Below are 22,999 nucleotides of genomic sequence, written 5' to 3'. Positions count from 1 at the left end.
ACGCATCCTGAAATACGACCAGTTGTCCCATAGAACTGACGTTAATAGTTTCTTTGAATAAACATAGAAATTGATTCTCCCATTGTTAAAACTTGAGAAAGTTAAATTTTTCTTATCTGAGTTACTTTCTCAAGAAACCAACCATCAGGCCTCCCAGGTACTATCAAGGAACTGAAACTTACCAGATCATTGCATCAGGACAATATGACACCAGACCCCTCACCCATCATGACTACCTAACCCAGGGGTACCCAGTCCCTAGGCTGCAGACTAGTGTCGGTCTGTGGCCTGTTAGGAACCTGGCCACACAGCAGGAGGTGAGTGGAGGGTGAGTGAGCCTTACCTCCTGAGCTCCACCTCCTGACAGATCAGTGGCAGCATTAGATTCTCACAGGGGTGAGAACCCTATTGTGAATTGTGCATGCGAGTGGTCTAGGTTGCATGCTCCTTATGAGAATCTAATGCCTGATATCTCAGGTGGAACAGTTTCATCTTGAAACCATCCCCCACCCTGAGATCCGTGGAAAAATTGTCTTCCACAAAACTGGTCCCTAGTACCAAAAAGGTTGGAGACCGCTAGCCTAACCAATCACTTGCTACCTGTTGACCAACTCCTCTTCCTTACGCCTCCCTAATTCCTGTTTTTCCAGTCAGTTACATTTTTTTTCCCTGCCACGTAAGCCCCTAATTTTAGCTAGTCGGGCAGAGGGATACAAATTTCCCATCTCCTTGACTGCAGCACCCATTAAAGCCTTCTTCCCTGGCAATACTCCTTCTTTCAGTGATTGGTTTTCTGTGTAGCAAGCAACAGGACCTAAACCGAACCCCTGGCATTCGGTTCGGTTCGGTAAAACCCCCAAGACAAATGAGCAGCATTTCTGAATGCCTTAGGTTCTTGAAAGAAAAAAAAACATGCCGCCGGGCGCGGTGGCTCAAGCCTGTAATCCTAGCACTTTGGGAGGCCGAGACGGGCGGATCACGAGGTCAGGAGATCGAGACCATCCTGGCTAACACGGTGAAACCCCGTTTCTACTAAAAACTACAAAAAACTAGCCGGGCGAGGTGGTGGGTGCCTGTAGTCCCAGCTACTTGGGAGGCTGAGGCAGGAGAATGGCGTGAACCCGGGAGGCGGAGCTTGCAGTGAGCTGAGATCCAGCCACTGCACTCCAGCCCGGGCGACAGAGCGAGACTCCGTCTCAAAAAAAAAAAAAAAAAAAAACATGCAATAACAAAGGGAATATTGCCTTTGGGTACAGAATAAAAGAGAATAAAATACAGTTGGCCATCAGTATCTGCAAGTTCCACATATACAGATTCAACCAATCACAGATTGAAAATGAACATCAGGCCTCAACAGCTGTGTCTTTACTGAACATGTACAAACTTTTTCTTGTCATCATGCCCTAAATAATATAGCATAACATATTTACGTTGTGTTTGGTATTATAGTTAATCTAGGGGTGATTTAAAGTATAAGGAGAGGATATGCATAGGTTATGTGCAAATACTACATCATTTTATATCAGGGACTTGAATATCTTCTAATTTTGGTATCTGCAGGGTCCTGGAACAAGTTACCTGAAGATCCTGAGGGATGACTATAACTCTTTGATCTTTTGTATCTTGGTTTCCTGAAACTTTTATGTTGTTTAAAAATGATCAGTTAAGTTTAGCCAAGGGAAAATAGTCATTCCTGATTTTGCCAATTTTCTTAAACAACCTTAGGATTATATAAATAGCTGATGTTATCTTGAAGAATCTCTGCTGTGATAAGGTATAAAACAAGTTAGCAGTTTCTAAATGCTGTCATTTTTTTGTCTTCTCAAGTATAATACATCTAACTTTATAGGAAGAAATATTTACATGTTTAATACTAGCTTTAGTGAATAAATAAATAGGCATTTCTAACTTGTCAGTCCACAGAAACCGGACAGATTGTTGAGCAGCCAACATCATTGTGCCCTCTTCCTCTTTTGAAATGACCTTAATGTGAAATGTCACTATACCAGTACACTTTTCCCTCCACTCTGATCCCTCCCAAATGACCTACTGCAGCCTACTCCCTCCCATTCATGGGCCATACTGATCTTAGAGGTGGATGTATATTTTAAAAAGAAAATCTTTCCCTCAAAAGCACTGGGGGACTTGTAGCTTAATAAGACTGCCAGAAAATTTTTGATTTGTAGAGCCAAGAAAGAACCTTTAAAGATCATTTGATGAGTGATTTTGACATCGTACATATGAAGAAACTAGGGATTAGAGTAAGTGGCTACTCAAAGTCATATAGCTACTGGGCATCTACCCTCTAGACCAGTACTCTTCCCAATGCAATAAAAAAGCCATGAAATATATGTACTGTGTAATATGTACTATGAGCTTCTTTGCTATGAGTCATCTTTCTTTTTAAATTATAGCAGAAAATAAGTGTATTTATTTCTACTGCCTGTCAATTTGCTTACAAAGGGGTTGTCATAAGAAGTTATTTAAAGGATATAGCTGATTTTCTTTGGGAAACACCAGATCTATGTTATTTAAATTGCAACATTTGTTGATACCTTAGCAAATGAAGATGAAGGGAGAAAATGACATTAAAGGAGACAGAAAGAGCTGATTTTAAATATTAGATGCCAAGAAGGTACACTCAAACCTGGTAGCTTTTTTGGTATTTTTCCTTCTTTATCCAAATAATATATCAAAGTATATATCCTTGTTTTAAGCCATTCAAAAAATAAAGAATAATTTAAAGAAGGAAATAAAAACAGTAAATAAAAACAGTAGTTCCAATTGTCAGTTACTGTTTACATTTTATTGTGTATTTTTAATAAATGTAATTTTAAAAGATTAAATTATTCTATACATTCTGTTTTCACCTTGCTGCTGTTTTTTACCTAGACCATTTTTGATGATTACATAGTATTGTTTGACATCATTGTACTGTAAATTATTTAACCAATTATCAATGCTTACATATTTTTGAGGTTTCTGATATTTTATAATTACTAACTATTCTGTAATGATACTTATGAACTAACAAATACTTCTGTATGTTTGCTGAATCACTCCTTGCCAACCGCAGAGTATTAAAATGAACTAGTATCCTGCCTTTGGTAGAAAAATCGTGGGTTTAGATTTTCCCCCATTACTGATACCCTATTTCCCCAGGTGCCATTTGTGAAAATGTTTCTGTTCTCTCACTTTTTCTAACCCTCTTTTTCTTTATTGTTCATAATTGTTTATTAAATGTGCTGAATTTTCACTGTTAAGGGATATTTTAGAAACCATACTTACCTAGCATTTTTAGATACTTCTGACCCCAGCCACATCTTCCTTTTGAACATAAAATCAAGGAGTGCCCTATGTGTCCTTATTGCTCTATCAAGGAATCTGGTTACTTTATATAGTGTGTGAACCCAAGAAAGCAATTAAATCTCTCCTTTTTGCCCCTGGAAAAGCTAACAGTGCTCTCTGCTAAGAAAAAGCCTCCTTTAACCCCTTTCTTTTCTTTTGTTCCCTCACTAACAATATAAGCATAAGCCCTCATACGCAATATGAGCTGCAATTCCCCAGTCTACAGCCATACCACCCTGAACATGCCAGATCTGTCTGAAAATCCCCATTTTATCGAGATAATTTAATGTATCTTTAGACACCTCTAGATAGCCAATAGCTTCGACAAAGCACTTTTCTTATGAGCTTTTTAACACTTTTATTATGAAGAGATTGTTTGGACTTAGTATTAAAGCAACAAATCTTACCTTCATTGGTATCATACTGTCCTTCCGTTTCCTTCTTGTGATCATTTCACTTTAGACAAACAACTAAAAAGACATTAGAGCTCTTGACCTTACAGCTCGTTAAGTACTTCAAAGTAAATATAAAAGTACTTTGGCAAGGAAGGATGGGAATTAGGCTTTTTCTTACAAAGCCTTTATACGTCTATTCTAAATGTATTATTTTAGACTTTGTAATGATAGCTCAATAAATTGTCTAGTTATTTGTTTGTGACAGGTGTCTATGTGTGTGTGTTGAAGTGTTAAGTAAAATGCACTTGTATGTAAACCAATATATTACAGTTACATAATTTTTAACAAAAATATAACACGTATGAATTGTGCCTGGTTTTTTCTTCCACTGCTTTGTTAGTAACATTTTTAAATGAAGACATATATATAATCATATAATCAAGCAGAATTTGGGGTGGGAGGGAAATTATTTTCTAGAAGATGATACAGTTAAAGCTTTCCCAAAACATTTTTTGTTATGTACAAAATAGTGTATTTTTAAAAGACATTAAATTAACAATAAAAAAATAATAATACCTAGGAAGTAACTAAATAAGAAATGTGCAACTGTTACCAGTGCAGGGTCTTGACTACAAGTCGTCCAGGTTCTTGGCACTTTGAACAAAGATTTGGACAAAATGCATAAACAAAGCAATGAAAGAATGAAACAATGAAAGCACAGATTTACTGAAATGAAAGTACTCTCCACAGAGTGGAAACAGGCTGGACCAAGTGGCTCAAGAGAGCTGGTTACAGAATTTTCTGGGGTTTAAACTTTCTCTAGAGGTTTTCCATTGTTTACTTGGTTGCACCCTATGTAAATGAAGGAGTGACCTGCAACCAATCAGAAGTACTTTCCATTTTTCATCTGCCAGGCAATGCAAAGGGAGTAGCCTCTGATCCTTTTGTGGAGAGGTAGGGTTTTCCTTTTGCTTCAGTTCTAGGAAGTCAGCACCAATCAGCCTTAGGCTCCCTGCCTCCACACTCTATTCTCCTGCCTCACAAGGTCACTATGAAGGCAACTTTAAAACACCATAGAAACAAGCTTGTCCCACCTGTGGCCCATGGGCTGCATGGAGCCCAGGACAGCTTTAAATGTGTTCCAACGCAAATTCATAAACTTTCTTAAAACATGAGGTTTTTTGCATTGTTGTTGTTGTTGTTAATTTGTTTTTAAGCTCATCAGCTATCATTAGCGTTAGTGTATTTTGTGTGTAGCCTAAGATAATTCTTCTTCCTCCAGTGTGGCCTGGGGAAGCCAAAAGATTGGCCACCCCTGCTATAGAAGATCACAAAAGAAGATTTGAACAAATGGAAAGTGATACCAAATTCTTGGATAGGAAGACTCAAAATAACATCATAGATAACAATATGTCTTCAATTAATTTGTAAATTTAGTATGATTCCCTTACAAATAGCATTGTTTTGTTTTTTAAACAAGATAAGAATACTTTGAATTTAATGTGTAAAAATAAATAACCAAAAACAACCAGGAAACTTGGTTAACAAAAGAACAAATGAGAGGTGATTGGCCTTACTAGATATGATAATGCCTCTGTAATTAAAATAGAATGGCATTGGTGTACAAATAAACAGACTAACCAAAGGCCCAGAATAAAAATTACAGAAGTAGACCCAAACCCTTAAGAGATTTTGTATATGATGAAAGTTGTATCTCAAAATGGTGGGGAAAAGATGGGTTATTTAATAAATGTGGTTGAGACAATGGGGTAGTCTTCTTGGGAAAAATATGAGTTGGATTTGTACTTTATATTACGATGGATTCCAAATGGATCAAATATTTAAAAATGAAACCATAAGAGTACTAGAAGAAAATATGAGAGAATTCTTTATAACTTTGGAGTGGGCAAGGAGTTTCTAATTTGACCTAAAACCTGGAAATCATAAAAGATTCATAAAGTTAGCCACAAACTTTTGCATAACAAAAAGCCTATAACCCAGAAGAAAAGTGTTGGGGGCGGGGGATATATTTGCAATTCTTAGTGCTGATAGAGAATTTCCGTAAGATTTAAGAACTCCTAGAAACTGAACAGAAAAAGACCTAACAATAAATAGAAGAATTGGCAAAAGGTGTTAAAAAAAACACAGTTCACATAAAAGAAGATACTGAATGGTTCTTAAAGCATAAAAAACTCTTCAGCTTCACTCCAACCACCTTGAGATACCATTTTCATCAATAAGACTGACAAAAATCCAAAAGTTATTTAGTATACCATAGTGAAGAAAATTCAGAGTAACAGGCACTATTGTTGGTGAGATAGTAAATTAGTACAACCCTGACTGAGGGACATTTGGCAATTTCTATCAATTTCATTATGGCATTTTTGTAATTTCATTAAATTAATATTTACTATAATTTCTGGCAGAAGATATTTTTATCCCTTTTATTTTCTCTATTTTTTGTCCAGTGAAAAGAACTGCTTTTATTGAATACCATGTCTGAGAATATAAATTACTAAGTCTTACTCAAACACCATATGCGTTATGGGCAGATTTTTTTTTTTATCTGATGAGATTTCTAATTATATGAGATGAAGATTGTTTTAATGAGATCATAAGTAAACAGATTTATCAAAGAAAAGCTCTAATTTAAGTTTTCTGGAATAGATTCATCTTATACAACAAGATTTTTTTTTCTCCAATGTTCTACTTTCTCTGTTTTTGCTGACCTAACTGTTTCCCTCTTATGATTCACCAAACTAGAATAACAATATATTTGTCTTCAATGTGCATATTTTTAGTAAAAGAACAGAATGTTTTCCTTCTGTGTTATTTATTAATTATGGGAACTTGAGGGTGGCGTGTGTGTGTGTGTGTGTGTGTGTGTGTGTGTGTGTGGTGTGTATGTAACATTACTAGAATCCCTGTTGGTTGAGGGCCTTGCAAGCTTGTATAAAGAAAGAGTAGGAAGCAGGCAAAGGAGAGGGAAAGGACAGGCATGTTATGATATTTAAGGACATGACAATGAATACCTTGTTAATACAAAAAATAAGCACACTGTTGGGATGCATAAGATCAAACCCACTTCTGTTTAATCAGTAGTGTCATCTTTATATAAAAGAGATAACACATTACTACTCTTACTCTCTCATTTTACTTTTTTGGTGAATCAAGATTTTTACCTGAATTAATTTTCCACCATACTGTAGTAGAAACAGCTTGGGTTTGGAGCAAGAAAGAGCAGGATTCAAACTCTACTTTACAACTAGCCTGTGACAATGGACAAGTCACATACTTTCTATATGACTTATTTTTCTTTTGTATAAAATTGGGTTAATAATACCTCCCTTGTGGGGTTCTTGTGGGAAGAAAATCCTGTGACATGGCGCCTGGCTGTATTGGTGTTTAATGATGACTTAGATCCCAGGTTACGCAGCCTTTCTCCATACTCCTTGTGTATACTGCTGTCAGAGCACTTCGCCCCTCCTGATCTCATCTCATCTCTAGCACTTAGGACACTGCCAACATGTTAAGTGAATGGAATAAACACCTAAATTTTATTTTGTACCTTAAAATAGAAATGTTTTAAAATGTCTTGTTAAGTATATTATATGGAATGTGTTGTACAGTAGCATTTATACATCATTAGACTTGGATACGTTCCCAGGGGACCTGGGGACCTGTGTCCAGTTAGAACAACTCACCAAAGATGAGGATCTTACTCACTTTGGTACCAGTAGAAAGACTGCTCAGTTTTTCACATCTGTTTTTGAGCAAGGTGCTACTATTCCTACCTTACTTAATATGAGGAGATGCTAAGAGGTTAGGCAGGTTTTCTAATGCCATATTACTAACACATGGCAATATTGCCATTTGAACTCTGCATTTCTTTTCTTTTCTTTTCTTTTCTTTTTTTAACTTAGGTCTGGTACATTTTCCACAATATTAAATAAATACATTTGGAATACATAGTATGTGAAACATAGTGCCAATTAATGGTAGTTACTGTTATTATTGTTATATGAGAATGACCTCTCTTGAGGTTTGAGAATCTGCTCCATGCATGCATTATTAAAGCAGTGTATAATGAACTTATGCAAACTTGGTTTTGGAATTGAACTCTCTTCCATGGCTATATCAGTCTTGTGGACAGCTGCGGTGGCTCTTGACTCTGAGTGACTGCTAGTCAAAGACCAAGGATTGTAAGCTCCTCCCTCAGGTGTCCCTTCTTTTCCTCATGGGTACTGAATAACTTTCTTACTTCATGGTCATTGGACTTTTGCTACCGACATTGTGGCTTGGTGGCTTCATGTCTCTGGCTATTGTTGATCTGCATGCTTCCATGGTTCCTGTCGCTTGCTACTACAGAGGCTGTGAAGTCAAAATGTGTTTTTACCACCCAGGCCAGTGAATATATCGCTATGTTAGGTTCTCAAAAGTAGTTGTTTTGTGTTTGGGGCCCATTCAGTTCATTTACAGAAGAATCTGTGATTTCTTCTGCATACAGTGGTTGAAGAAAAGATAGGATGATCCTCTTGATTTTAGTCCTCAATCTCTCAGTTTTGTTCTGCCTAGAACTTTTTGTTTCTGAGTCCTCAGTTTCTCTGGGATTCTTTAAGATACATTCCTCCTGCACCTGTTTCCTAGGCCAGAATTTTGTTGTGAATCAGTTGCTGATGTGCTGCTTTTCAGAGGATATCACCTTTCTTTAGCTTAGTATGCCATACAAATATTACCATTATGTGTGTGCTCAGACTTAAAAAATGTTTAAGAAGCACTGCCCTAAATTTTAGCTTCTTCAGCCCTCTTGTTACCAATTGTCACCCAACTATCTATTTTTTATCTTCCAGAAACTTAATTTTCATCCAATGGCTCTTTTCCCATTTACTCTTCAACATTCTGAGTTTATACGGTTTGTAACTCTTTACCCTAAGACTTTCATATTAGTTGGCTGTTGGGAGGGAAAGAAGATATGTGCCAAGGTCAAGATGCCATTTTTAACTGAAAATCGGGTTTTTTAAAGTTTAACTTTGTTAAGCTATAATTGATTTACAACAAACAGCAGATATTTAAAGTGAGACAGTTTGTTACATTTGACATGTGTGTCCATTTGTGAAATCACCACAATCAAGGCACCCACTGTACCTTTGTGGAAACCGAGGCTTGGAGAAGCCCGAACTTTCAAATGAGAACCCAGGCCTATCAGATCTCAAGGTCCATCCTGTAGACTATAACCTGAGTTCTAGTTAGGAGGAAAAGAAGATAAAAAAAAACACTATTTTTCATTTGTGAGGGAAAACCACACAGTCTCTGAATCTAGCTCTTCATTTCTTCAGGAAGAGAGTTGTACTAAATGATCCTAGTGTCTTTGTCAACTTTAAGTTCCTTTGCTTCATTCATTTTTCTTATGAAAAGGTGGTAAATCTCTGTTCAAATACAGTTTGTTTTAATTCAATGAAACTGCACTATTCTCTGTAATTTTCACAGTGGAACAATATAAGACATTAAAAGCATATTTTTTTTCTCTTCATAGGAAAGCCATTTAAGAAGTTCCTAGAATAATATTAGTCAGAGTAATATAGGATCTGCAGGAAGTGCCTCAAGATAGTTGGTAAGATAATAAGAATTTAGTTTTTTTCAAATGCATTGGATAATTACTTTTCTGACTATAAGCTTCATAGCCTTGTGCTCGCCGGAGACATTTTCCTCAATCTTTAACTATTATGTGATTTTTAAGCTTACTAAGGGTGGAAGTTTTAATAGTTACCTAAAGCTTAGCTGTATTCTTCACTTTTGCCAGAGAATGAAGATTTTATATAGATATGGATATTCATAATGATATAAACATGTATCTATCTATCTAATGAGTTGTCTTTACACTTCTCTGATGTTATTGTCAGTGACTAAAATGCCATAACTCAAAATACATACATCTAACATCTATACACAGGCTTATATTATTTATGTGCCAAGTGTATATAATGTTTTTACGAACAGTTGGAATCAAATTTGACAGTTCTAAGACCTGACAATTTAATTTCTACTTCTTCAATCCTAGGAAAAGAAGAATTTCTAGACTCTTCATCAAGATCTTCGTTTATACAGCTGTTAAATCCAAGGCTACTTTGGTGAAAGCATGAATAAAAATACATCTACTGTAGTACCATCCAGTCTACTTGAAAAGTAACTTTTAAATTTAATACATTTTGAAATATAGTTTGAAATATGTAAACTACTAATGAACATTTGATTAAAAGTTTTTTACATCTAGCTCTCTAATGTGGTCTAGGATAGCAGTAATGAGTAGTAAGTAAAGTAATACATTGAATTACCTTTCAGTTTAAATCAGTGTATAGAACAAAATCTGCATTCTCTTTAAAGTCATCTGTACAAGGCACGGTAGGGCATGCCTGTAGGGCATGCCTGTAGTCCCAGCTGCTCGGGAGATTGGGAGTTTGAGGCTGTAGTATGCTATGATTGCACCTGTTAATAGTCGCTGGACTCCAGCTGGGCAACAGAGCAAGACTCTGTCTCTAAAAATAATAAAAAATAAACAATTATAAAATTCATTTTTAAAAACTCTTCTGAGATTTCTTTTTTAAATTTTGACTTTTTAATATCTAGACTATTCTATAATTCTGTTAAAAATTTTGATAAGATTAACTACTGGTGACTAACAAACCACCCTAAAGTCCCTTAAAACAATAAGCATTTATTCTTTCTCATGATTCAGTGGGTTGGTTAAGCAGTTCTGCTCTATTCCAGATAATGTAGGATGGCCTCATTTACATCTTGTGAGGCCTCAGCTAGGAAGGCTGAATGGCTGAGGTCTCTTTAGAACTAGTCTGTCATTCTTCAGGAGGCTGGCTCAAGCTTTTTGCCTGGTGGCAGAAGCACAGGTGTTTTCCAAATATCCATTTTCCTCACATTTGCTGGTATCTCATTGGCCAAAGCAATTTAAATAACCAAGTAAAAATTCAAGGAGTGGAGATATAGACTTAGCTTTTTTCTTTCTTTTTTTTTTTTTTTTTGAGACGGAGTCTGGCTGTGTTGCCCAGGCTTGAGTGCAGTGGCATAATCTTGGCTCACTGCAAGCTCTGCCTTCCGGGTTCATGCCATTCTCCTGCCTCAGCCTCCCAAGTAACTGGGACTACAGGTGCCCACCACCATGCCCGGCTAATTTCTTTGTATTTTTAGTAGAGACGGGGTTTCACCGTGTCAACCAGGATGGTATTGATCTCCTGACCTCATGATCTGCCCGCCTCGGCCTCCCAAAGTGCTGGGATTACAGGCGTGAGCCACTGTGCCCGGCCTAGACTTAGCTTTTAATGAAAGGAAGCAGTAAAGTCACATTACCAAGATGCATGCAGACAGGAATGGGAGGAATTGGTGGCCATTTTGAAAACATAAAACATACCTTTAACAAGGTATATTAAAAAAAATCTTGCTCTTAGTCTAGTCTTCACTGTGTGCCCTCATTCTCTCTATAAAAAGTTGTTTTTATTCTTGGTCCTTTTGTAGTGCTTCTTTTTGTTTAAGCCAATGCATATATATAAAAATAAATATACACATATATAATATATGTACACATGATAATTATATATATTTGGATTCCACTCCCCAGAATATTCTTAAGTAAAAGGTATCATGTATACTGTTTTGACCTTGCCTTTTTGTTTTAATGTATATCCTGGTGATCCCTTCATATCAGTTTATAGAAATCTTCCTTGTTTTTTGTTATAAATGCATAATATTCTATGGTGTGGACGTACCATGGTTTATTCAGCCAGTACCTTCTGGATGGACCTTTGTATTGTTTGCAATTTCTGGTGAATACAAATTATGCCAAAATGAATAACCTAGCAGATAAGTCATTTTCTATTTTTTGCCAGAGTATTTTTGGGATAGATTCCTAGAAATGGAATTGCTGGACCAGAGGGTTGTTTTTTGTTAGAGGTTACCAATTTATCTCTTTAGAAGTTGTACCATTTTGCATTCCCACCAGCAGTGTGCAGAAATGCCTGTTTCCCATAGCTTTGTCATCAGAGTATGTTGTTGAAGTTTTAAATTTTCATTGGTCTGGTAGGTGAGTAGTAGTATCTCTGCAGTTTTAACTTGTAATTCTCTTATTATGAGTAAAGTTGAGCAGAACTATTTTAATATTTAATAGGAAAAAAGTATATAATCTAAAATCTTAACAATAGAAGAGTTTTAAAATAAGGTCCTAGTCGTGTATGTAAATTTTATGCTGCCATGAACATACAAATTTATGTTTAAGAAGAACTTTTAACAACATAGACATTGCTTATAATAATTCTAGGTAAGAAAAAAAATAAGATCTAAAACTGTTTAAGTAGTAAGATAGCAATTCAGAAAATATATGGATATTAATTCAGAAAATATATGGATAGATTTATAGAGAAAAAATACTAACAGCACTGAACTGCTGTGCTAATAACACTTTGTTAGAATTAGAAAAGTAAGATCCTGCACTGAAACAATAATATATGCTGGAGATTATTGTGCCCCCAGTGAAGGACATTCACATTTGGAGGGTTTAAGAGTTAGTGGAGAGATCTAATAAGGCACCTTACTTCCCTTTCTTACCTTCTCTTTCATTTCTAGGCTTTACTCATTTATGTTTTTGCAATCTACTATCCCGTAAAGAATGGGTTTATTGGCCAGGGGCGGTGCCTCATGCCTGTAATCCCAGCACTTTGGGAGGCTGAGGGGGCGGATCACTTGAGGTCAGGAGTTTGAGAACAGCCTGGCCAACATGGTGAAACCCTGTCTCTACCAAAAATACCAACAATTAGCTGGGTGTGGTGGCACATACCTGTAATCCCAGCTATTCAGGAGGCTGAGGTGGGAGAGTCACTTAACCTGGGAGGTAGAGGTTGCAGTAAGCCGAGATCACACCACTGCACTCCAGCTGGGACAGAGCAAGACCCCGTCTCAAAAAAAAAAAAAAAAAAAAAAAAGAATGAATGAATTTAAGGTGCATTTGGACCCTTGGACCCTGTCCTCTCTGCCTGTTTTCTAGCTGACTGACTATTGCCCTAGAAACCAGATAGACCTTCCCAAATTAGAGCCGAATTCAGTATACCTGTAATACAACTCTAAATGATGTTATACATGGAGAGCAAAATATCAAAAACAGGGAGTGCTATATCCTTTTTAAAAAATTTTCTTTCTTCTTTTTAGAAATTATTTTTTTGAATGCAACAGTTTTCTTAAAGATATTCTTAGAATTTCTATGGTGGAAGCTAAGAAAGCTTTTTCTAAAAACTATAATCATGTAAGATATGAAGTAACTCTTTTTTTAATAGTAGTTTCAGTTATTCGATGTTTTTGAAGATAGCTGGAAGTCCTATATTCAACAGTGGCTCTAATACAACAACAAAGTAGATTACATATCACATTTTGCCTCTGAGGTAAGACTGACTGGGCTCACTCTTGGGCCATCAAGTTAACCTACCTGAATTTTGGGTCCTTTAAAAAAATAAGGATAAGAATCTTAAGGATTTTATAAATATTAAATTAAATGTCATTATTTAGGTATTGTTTAGCACAGTACTCAGTACATAATAAGTAAGCAGGCAGCCCTCAGTCTTATTTCAAACTTAATTCAAGTTTTGTTTGACCAGTGAAAGTCTCTGGTCTGACCTAGGTATTCAGAAACGCAACTTGGATATTCCTTTTGCAGGACTTTTTTTACAGTCCCTTCTTTTCAAATGGCATTGCTTTTATGTCTGGCAGAAATTACAGTTGAAACAAGTACTTTGTACCAAGAAAATATTCTTTCTAAATTAAAAAGATAAATTTTGAGATTCAAATGGAAGTCACATTAACTTTGCTTTAAATGGCCACAGGCATGTCTTTTAAAGCTACTTACTTAAAATATTTAGTTTTGGAATTCTTCAGGTAGTCTAATAACCAGGTAAAAGCAAATCTTTTCCATCACCTTTAATAAATTTTTGTTCTACTCCAAAGAAATAAGCATTATCATTATAAATTCTTTTGTGTTTTGGTTTTGTAGATAATAGGCAAGCAAACTCGTTTAATTGCTGTTATGTCACCTTACTTCTAAAAATGTCATTGCTAGTAAGTACTAAGTATTTTGGGTTGTCTGGATCAGGGGTCCCTAACCCCTGGGCCGCAGACTGGTAGTGGTCTGTAGTCTGTTAGGAACCAGGCCACACAGCAGGAGGTAAGCTGAGGGCAAGCGAGCATTACTGCCTGAGCTCTGCCTCCTGTCAGATCAGTGGTGACATTCAATTCTCGTAGGAGCACGAACCCTTTTGTGAACTGTGCATGTGAGGGATCTAGCTTGCGTGCTCCTTATGAGAATCTAGTGGCTGATGATCTGTCACTGTCTCCCCTCACCTCCAGATGGAACTGTCTAGTTGCAGGAAAACAAGCTCAGGGCTCCCCCGATTCTACATTATTGTTAGTTATATAATTATTTTATTATATGTTACAATGTAATAATAAAGTGCACAATAAATGTAGTGCATTTGAATCATCCCGAAACCATCGCCTCTTTGCACCCCCATCCCCTCTCCACCTCCCATGGAAAAATTGTCTTCCATGAAATAAGTCCCTGGTGCCAAAAAAGGTTAGGGGCCACTGGTCTAGATCTAAGAATTTGATTTAATAAGTAGTTTAAAGAAAAAAATAGGCACAGATCTCTAGACTAACCTGTGTGTGCTAATTTACTTTATCTTAGGGATCCTGCCTTTCAGGTGATTACAATTACCAAGGAAACAGGCCTTGGCCTGAAGATACTAGGAGGAATTAACCGGAATGAAGGCCCATTGGTATATATTCAGGAAATTATTCCTGGAGGAGACTGTTATAAGGTAAAAATATGTCCCCTGCCCACCAAAAATACAAACAATAAGACCTACTAGTGGTGAAGTTTATTTTTTCTTCTTTATTAGTGAATTTATATCCACTGTGACCATACCTCAGTGAAAAATACAAAGGAACTAGGAGATAAGACTGTTGCCCTCAAGGAGCTTTAAACTAAGAAATAAATAGGTTATTCTTATATGACAATAATAGATATTTCTGACTGTAAGATGAGGTTATTATTTTTAAATTACATGTTGTTCAACTTTTATCCTGTATCTGATTGAGAGAAATTATATTTGATGACATGTTATCTTTCTACTACTTTGAGTTTTTAAATTAAGTTGGATCAGTAGAACTTTAATTACATTCATTTAGCCTCTACTAAATGCAAAACAAAACAGAAACAGCAAACAAAATCTACTAATTTCTGAATTTGCAGTTCTTGTTGAGCTAATGAGTTTTATCACTCGTTAAAACCAGAAATTGTCTTTTTTTAGGAATTAGAAAGTCTTACTCTCCTCTTCAATGTAAGAAATATGTTATATAATGAGCTCCCTTTCACTTTGGTTGGTAGGAAGCTGAGACCCAAATTTGAAGCACAACCCCAGCAATTTAACAAACTGGTTACTATATTTGAATTCTCATTCTTCTTGGATTTCATTTGCTGTTTCTGTTTTACTAAAGTGATTATGTGTCATTTTTTGAAAATTGCGTCCACTTTATTTTGGACGCAACTTTATATCAGATATAAAGAATTTAATAAAATTATATTAATAATTAATAAAATTAATAAAATATTCTCCATTTGATTGCCTCCATTTGATTTTGGAGAGATATCAGATATAAAGAATTTAATAAAATTAATAATTAAGAATTAATAAAATATTCTATTAATATCAAGCGATATAGCAAGAGAAAGGATCTTATTTTGTTCTTGTTGTTTGGTTAAGTAAATAGTCCTACTACTTTACCCACTGCCCCATCCGTCCCCCACCACTGCAAACACTTGTTTACCAAGCAGTTTATCTTTTCAACTGGATTTTTTTGTCTTGTTAGGGAAAAATTCCGTTTTACCAATAACTTCCAAAATAGTTGTAGTAATTTCAATTGCTTTACGGTTGTTCAGATAATAAGGCCTGTTTTAAATGTACTTTCTAAGTGTCATATAGGCCAGGCATGGTGGCTAATGCCTGTAATCCTAGCTTTGGGGAGGCAGAGGCAGGAAGATTGCTTGAGCTCAGGAGTTTGAGACCAGCCTGGGCAACGTAGAGAGACTTGAACTCTATTAAAAATTAAAAAAATCAGCCGGGCGTGGAGGCGCCCGCCAGTAGTCCCAGGTACTTGGAGGCTGAGGTGGGAGTATTGCTTGAACCCTGAAGATCAAGAGCAGTGAGGTGTGATCGTGCCACTGCACTCTAGCCTGGATGACAGAGTGAGACCCTGTCTCAAAAAAAGTATTATTTAATAAGTTTAATGATATACTTTTTTGGCTATTAAATTTAAATTATTAATCAACATATTTAAAAACTAAATTTAAACAAATCCAAACAAACCAAAAATTGAATTTTTTTCTTCCAAGAATTGAGGTGTTTCTTTTCTTTTCTTTTTTTTTTCTTTTCCTTCAGACGGAGTCTTGCTCTGTCGCCCAGGCTGGAGTGCAGTGGCGCGATCTCGGCTCACTGCAAGCTCCGCCTCCCGGGTTCACGCCATTCTCCTACCTTAGCCTCCAGAGTAGCTGGGACTACAGGCGCCCGCCACCAGGCCTGGCTAATTTTTGTATTTTTAGTAGAGATGGGGTTTCACCGTGTTAGCCAGGATGGTCTCCTAGCTCCTGACCTCGTGATCCGCCCACCTCGGCCTCCCAAAGTGCTGGGATTACAGGCGTGAGCCACCGCACCCGGCCGAGGTGTTTCTTTAGTGTTAAAGCTGAGAGGTGTGTGTGTGTGTTCAGTATAAGCTAAGGCATTTCTTAAACTACCCTTGATATAACGCAATAATAGATCAAGGTACCTAACAAATGATAAGAATTTGCTTGCTTTTTTTTCTTTTTTCTTTTTTCTTTTTTTTTTGAGACAGAGTCTCACTCTGTTGCCCAGGCTGGAGTGCAGTGGCACAATCTCAGCTCACTGCAACCTCCACCTCCCAGGTTCAAGCGATTCTCCCACCTCAGCTTCCCGAGTAGCTGGGATTGCAGGTGCGTGCCAACACACCTAACTAATTTTTATATTTTTAGTAGAGACGGAGTTTCACCATGTTGGCCAGGCTAGTCTCGAACTCCTGACTTCAGGTTATCCATCTGCCTCAGCATCGCCAAGTGCTGGGATTACAGGCGTGAGCTACCGCGCCTAAGCTAAGAATTTGCTTTTAAGATAAGCATGAATTTGTGCTTGTTTATTACGATGAAAACTATTTGGAGTTAGAGTAATAAATTGATAGCAGTGGTGCTGAATGACTCTTTGTCTTCTGTCAGTGATAGCAAATTAAGGAATTATTCTTATAATATCTACTTTTTCTTAGAATTTCATTGAAAGAAGTATTAAAAGGTAAAATTTTCTCATTGACTATATTCTCTACCTACCACTAGAGGGCAGCACAAAGCTATTAATGTTCTTTCTACCTGGTCACAGCTGACCAAAAACAGGCAAGATAGAAAAAGGTGTAGGAGAAGAGGACCGGGGGCAATGGCTCATGCCTGTAATCCCAGCACTTTTGGAGGCCCGGGCGGAAGGATCCCTTGAGCCCAGGAGTTCCAGGTTGCAGTGAGCTATGATTGCATCACTACACTCCAGCCTGGGCAACAGAGCGTCTCTAAAAAATAAAAAATTAAAAAACGTATACAAGAGTAATTTTCTAGTGCTTACATTATTTTTAAATATTTTCTCAAGATGGAGAGCTGTATGCATATGCATATTTATTCTTCAAATACAAAATTGATATAACTATTTCAAAACAATGTATTAATAACGATACATTCACTGTATTCTAAATACTGTTTTAACATGTTATAAATTTCTAGTCTGCACAGAATTTCTACATAGTATAATCTGTAGAATAGGAAACACAAATTCATAAGGTTATCTTAATGAAGTTGCTGAACTGAGTAACTGTTAATATTTTTTAAATGCGCATGAATGCTTTAACTTTCTGTAATTTTAACATTATAATGTTTCATAATTAACAATATAGGTAATCTCAAGCTTATAGCTAGATTATATTTCATTTATATTTGCAAATCTTCCAAACTGTAAGGGAGTTATTGGGACTCAGAAGGACTTTTCTTTAATTATTCATGGTTTGCCACCACCCACCCCAAATGTTTTCCTCCTGGAAAATATGAGAATGAAATACTGGTTTAGTAGAAGCAAAATATTATGTTTCTTTGAAAAACATATCCAGAATTCAAATATGGGATATTATGAATACATCTTTTCAGTTCAAGTAGAACCAAGATTTCCTCAGCTCTAAGAGCTAGAGGCACCCTATAAATTGAGAACAACTATATTAGTTGCTAAAGTTAAGGAAATAAGAGAGGTCCAAGGCCCTTTTACCTTGTCAGCTAGTCCCGTATCTATCTGGGGTCAATCCTAGACCCTTTTTCTGGCCTAGACACTCCTTTAAGCGTCATACCCATATTCAATTCCCTGATCAACATTTTTGCTTGGACCTCTTAAGGGTATCTCAAACTCAGCATTTCTGAAGCTGAACTCATAACACTTACATCACACCATATTCTGCTCATCTCTTCCCAAACAGAGTCTCTTCCAGTTTACCTAGTCTTGGTGAAAGACAGCCAGGTACACAAAGTTAGAAAATTTACTTCCACTCCCATGACACTATTCAATTCATTAACACATACCATTGACTTTCTACTCTCTAAATATCTCTTGAATCCATCAGTCTTCTTGATCTTCATTCTCATCACTGGAGCTTAAACTGTCATCAGTTTTGAATCAGCTCTTTCAGTAACATTGTTTGTTCTCATGCGCCGTATCTATTTCCCTCCCAACCTATATCTTACTAATATTTGGTTGCCTACAAGGTTCCATATAGTGTGGCTTCTGCCCTCTCCTTCTCTGGCTCTCTATCACTATGCATTTTCTCAGTTCCTGGAAGGGGCCAATTTTTTTTTTTCCATGTCATATGCTGTTCCCTTAGTCTGGAAACAGCACTCCATTTTCTTTCCCGTATTATTTCCTTATCAATTCAAATACTATTGCCTAAGGATTATGTTGCCTGCTTTTCCCCAGTCTAGGCTAGGTTTTATTTTTTCTATATATGCTCCTAACTCCTGTTCCTTTCCTTTGTGTCACCTATCTCAGTTTGTAATGATGTATTTATATTTATGATTGTTTAATCAACTCTGCCTGAACCACAAGACAGTGTTTCTTAAAGGCAAGGATGCTCTCTGATTTTATTCACAGGAACGTTGTTGGTCTTTGGTGTGGTGCCTGACACATACATACTTGCTTGGTTTAAATTTAGGAATGAATGGTTCCGTAGTCATTTTGTCACATTTCCGAGGATTTCTGATCTGCTTATTTACCCTTCCACTGGCACCATTTGGGCTCCACACCAAGGTACTTCCTCCTTGGGCCTTTGTGTCAGATTTCCGACAATACTTTAAAGTTCTCAAATGTTCATTTTTTTTTTTCTTTCTTTTGTTGCTGGTAACATAGGGAAAGCAGACAGAAATCAAAATCCTCTCTTCAAATCTGATAGTATATTTCATATTTTCTTCAGTTGGTTCTAAGACATACATTAAAACATACACATATAAGCTATGCATGCACATACACACACATATATATAACATGCATATATCAGTATGTAATATACTTCTGAGTGTGTGTATATATGTAACTTTTCCTCTTCTATCTCTGAAATTATAGGTCTCACAATCAATGTCATCATGTAATTGGTGGCATTGAAGTAGGATATATTTAACTTTCAGAGGAAATCTGTTTTCATGCGGAGCATAGCGCTGGAACCAGGGCTAAGGCTTTTAGATAAATAGCAGGATCAGTCCTCTGGATGGCAAACTATGAAGAAACCGGTCCCACTGGTGGGAGCTGAAGAAGTAGCAGCCAAGATGGTTCCCTTTGCAGTGTCACTCTCTTTATTCCTTTGCCATTATTATTTCTGTCATAGCTACCCTAAAATCCTCAGACTGTTTCTTGGACCCCTTTAACCTACTGTGGACTTCCTGTGTACCTAGCACTGTGCCAGGGAAATAACCATGAAAAGGACAGAGTTCTAGTTCTGCCTAACTGAAAGAATTGGTGATTCCGGCCCACTAAAAGAATCATTGCCCCTAGATTGGGAGTTGCTAATTTAGTATATTCTAACGCGAAGGCAGGGAAAAGCGGATGTGTAAACATAAGAACCATACAGATTAAGTGCAATCCTTTAGGTAAGTAAAAGTGTTTTTTGAGCAAAAAGATACAACAATTAAGTAAATCCTGGGGAACTAGAGAAAACTTGCAGCAGAGATAGTGTTTGAATTGGGCTGTGACGTTTAAGTCAGAGTTTATCACAGAGAAGTGGGAGGATAGATGGTGGCATTCTAGATGGGAATTCACATGTGTAAAAACATTGAGGTTCGAAAGACCATGGCTGATTTGAGGCACATTCTCTGAGAGTAGCATGAAGAATTTATATGCTGGTGTGGAAGGTGAATGGTGAAGCTAGAAAAAATAAGCTGCAGTAAATTTGTTGTGCTGGGTTTGGGACGCTGAGGAGTTTCAACTTTTCCTACCAGTTGGCAGCCATCGAAGTTTCTCAATCTGATGAGTAATATAATTAAATTTGCTATCAGTATGAAAATTGTCCACAACAGATATGGAAGTCTCATTCACCTCATCTTATTTAACATCTATAATGTGCTATAATTTACACATGTTACTTCTTATAGCAACCTCGTGTTACATATATTTATCCCCATTCTACGGCTAAGAAAATGGAGTTTCATAAAAGCTAAACAGCTTCCCTCAGTTCACAATAATAACTGGAGTTAAAAGAAGGTTCCTGTCAGTCTACATCTTGTAAAAGTATAGGAAAGGAATCTTAAGGCTTACGGAAGGACTGTTCCTTAGTATTAGGTATAATGAGTTAGTTAAATCAGAATTAGGCTGTATAGATGGTTTCTGATAATATTGAAACGTATTATTTAGGAAACTATATACCAAAGTCATAATATAGAAATGAATAGTACTGGTCTTTTTTAACAGAAGTGTTTACGTGGTCAGGAATATATTATTATTTCAACATCTGCATGAATGTCAATGTGAAAGAATTCAGATCTGAAGTTCAGCATATGAAAGTGCTTGGCACATTGCCTCGCATGTCAGGTAGTTGCTCTGTAACTGCTGAATTGAAATCTAGACTGTGTGGAAGAGATCTCAGCATATCTCTGAAGTTAGTATCTTCACATATACATTAATCCAGCTGGGGCAGAATGCACTCGAATGCCAGACTTACAAAAATAGCTTTGTTTTCATTTGCAGGTTCTGACTTTTAAACAGGTTCAGAAATTCACATGATCAGCTGAGATCTTATTCTAGGAGGCAAAGAAAAAAACTAACTGCTATGAATACTTTTTAGAAAGAAAAAAATATGTAAACACCAGAAGTCATAGTCAGAAGGCATGCTTCTTCTTCTCTTCTCTGACTCTCTTCCTGCCAGAAAATGCTGCTTCGGTACATCAGCGTACTTTAATATAAGATGGGTTAAATTGCCTTCATGTGAACTTTTTCTCTGTACTAACACTGCATGTTTTGTTGTCTGACTTTGCTAACTATATTTAATCACATATTTACATAAAATCAAAATTTGTTTTCAAATTATATATAAAATAAAAATATATATGATATATATATGAGAGAGAGAGAGATATATATATGATATATATATATATATATATATATTTTTTTTTTTTTTGAGACAGAATTTTGCTTTGTTGCCCAGGCTGGAGAGCAGTGGTGCAATCATGACCTTGACCTCCTGGGTTCAAGTGATCCTCCCACTTTAGCCTCCTGAGTAACGGAGACTACAGACATGTGCCAGCTATTTTTTTTTTTTTTTTGAAAGATGGGGTCTAACTCTATTGCCCAGGCTGGTCTCAAACTCCTGGGCTCAAGCAATCTTTCTGCCTTAGCCTCCCAAAGTGTTGGGTGTACAGACGTGAGCCACTGTGGCTTATATATGTTTTAAAATTAAGTTGACTCTGTTGGCTTAAGTATTTTAAATAATGTTTACATTTCAGTAGGATAGGGTCATTATGCATCTAGATTATATCATCTTTTACACAGTATTTGAGATATGTTTCTATAAAATCCTTTCATGAATGTTTTATGTCAATTTTGTTGTTTTCCTATGTATTCTTTAGTCAGTGAAAGAGATAGTACTTCATGTCTTTTTAAAAAATAATACCTATTGTTATTTAGGAATAAAATAACTGTGAATCACCATTATTATAAATAATACAGCTTAGATTAAAGATCAGTATCCAAGGGATATATTTTAGTAGATAAGACTAAATAAAGATGTTTTCTTGAATTTATGAAAGTTACTTAAGTACCATCAAGGTGAAAATCTCCCTTTTTAACCATATAAGCTTTTTCTGTAGTTATAAAAATAATGGTTTCTACCACTGTACTAATTAATGATAAATAGGGAAATACCTTAGGAGCTGTAAAAGAAGAAAGCTTATTTTTATTTTCTGGTTTGAATGAAAAGAAAAGACAAAAACTGGGAAACTTATCTAACAACTACATTAACTCTTGTTCCTGATATGCTCTGTCTTATTCAGTTAGGCTAGCTATGAGCAAGCCAGGCCTTAGCAAAGGCAACACCAGGCAGCCAGTTAGAATTGTCATTATTAGCAGGACATGGCTAACAATATATGCACAGCCAACTAGGCCTTAATCACAGGGGGATAGCAGGTCTAGTAAAAAAGATGATGCTGAAATACAGGTAGGATCAATATAATTAAAATCCTTGGCCAGGCGCAGTGGCTTTCACCTGTAATCCCGGAACTTTGGGAGGCCGAGGTGATTCTAGGCTTGAGCCCAGGAGTTTGAGACCAGCCTAGGCAGTGTTATGAGACCTCATCTCTACAAAAAATTTTGAAAATTTAAAAATTTTATTAAAAAAAGACCCTTGACTAAAGTTTTAAAAATTTCAATGTGGGATAACTGCACATTAAACAGTTCGGTGGGAGGAAATATGTAGGAATGCAGAGAAATTAAAGTAAATGAGGTTTGTATTCTGAAATAATCCCACAGTTATTTGGCCCACTTTATCACAGAGTCAGAGCTTGATCAGCCTCATAGTGCTCAGTTTTAAAACAGGTCCCTTTTCCTGGTATACTGGCCTATGTCCTACCTGCCATATTCAGAATT

The 22,999-nt window shown here is 36.4% G+C and overlaps 1 protein-coding gene across 2 annotated transcripts in view; it reads left to right on the top strand.

Moving 5' to 3' along the window:
* The window catches only part of STXBP4 (syntaxin binding protein 4), a 197,888-nt gene that overhangs the window by 7,507 nt on the left and 167,382 nt on the right, over positions 1-22,999 (top strand). For both annotated transcript variants that reach the window (XM_025361495.1, XM_025361493.1), the window contains exons 2-4: positions 9,277-9,354; positions 9,802-9,926; positions 14,473-14,605. In XM_025361495.1, the coding sequence (XP_025217280.1) occupies positions 9,880-9,926; positions 14,473-14,605 (180 nt within the window). In that variant the 5' untranslated portion in view covers positions 9,277-9,354; positions 9,802-9,879. The remainder of the gene's footprint in view (positions 1-9,276; positions 9,355-9,801; positions 9,927-14,472; positions 14,606-22,999) is intronic.

The sequence above is a fragment of the Theropithecus gelada genome, chromosome 16, assembly GCF_003255815.1.
Source record: "Theropithecus gelada isolate Dixy chromosome 16, Tgel_1.0, whole genome shotgun sequence".
Lineage (NCBI taxonomy): Eukaryota > Metazoa > Chordata > Mammalia > Primates > Cercopithecidae > Theropithecus > Theropithecus gelada.
Note: the sequence above shows the minus strand (reverse complement) of the source record. Positions and strands in the feature narration are given on the sequence as shown.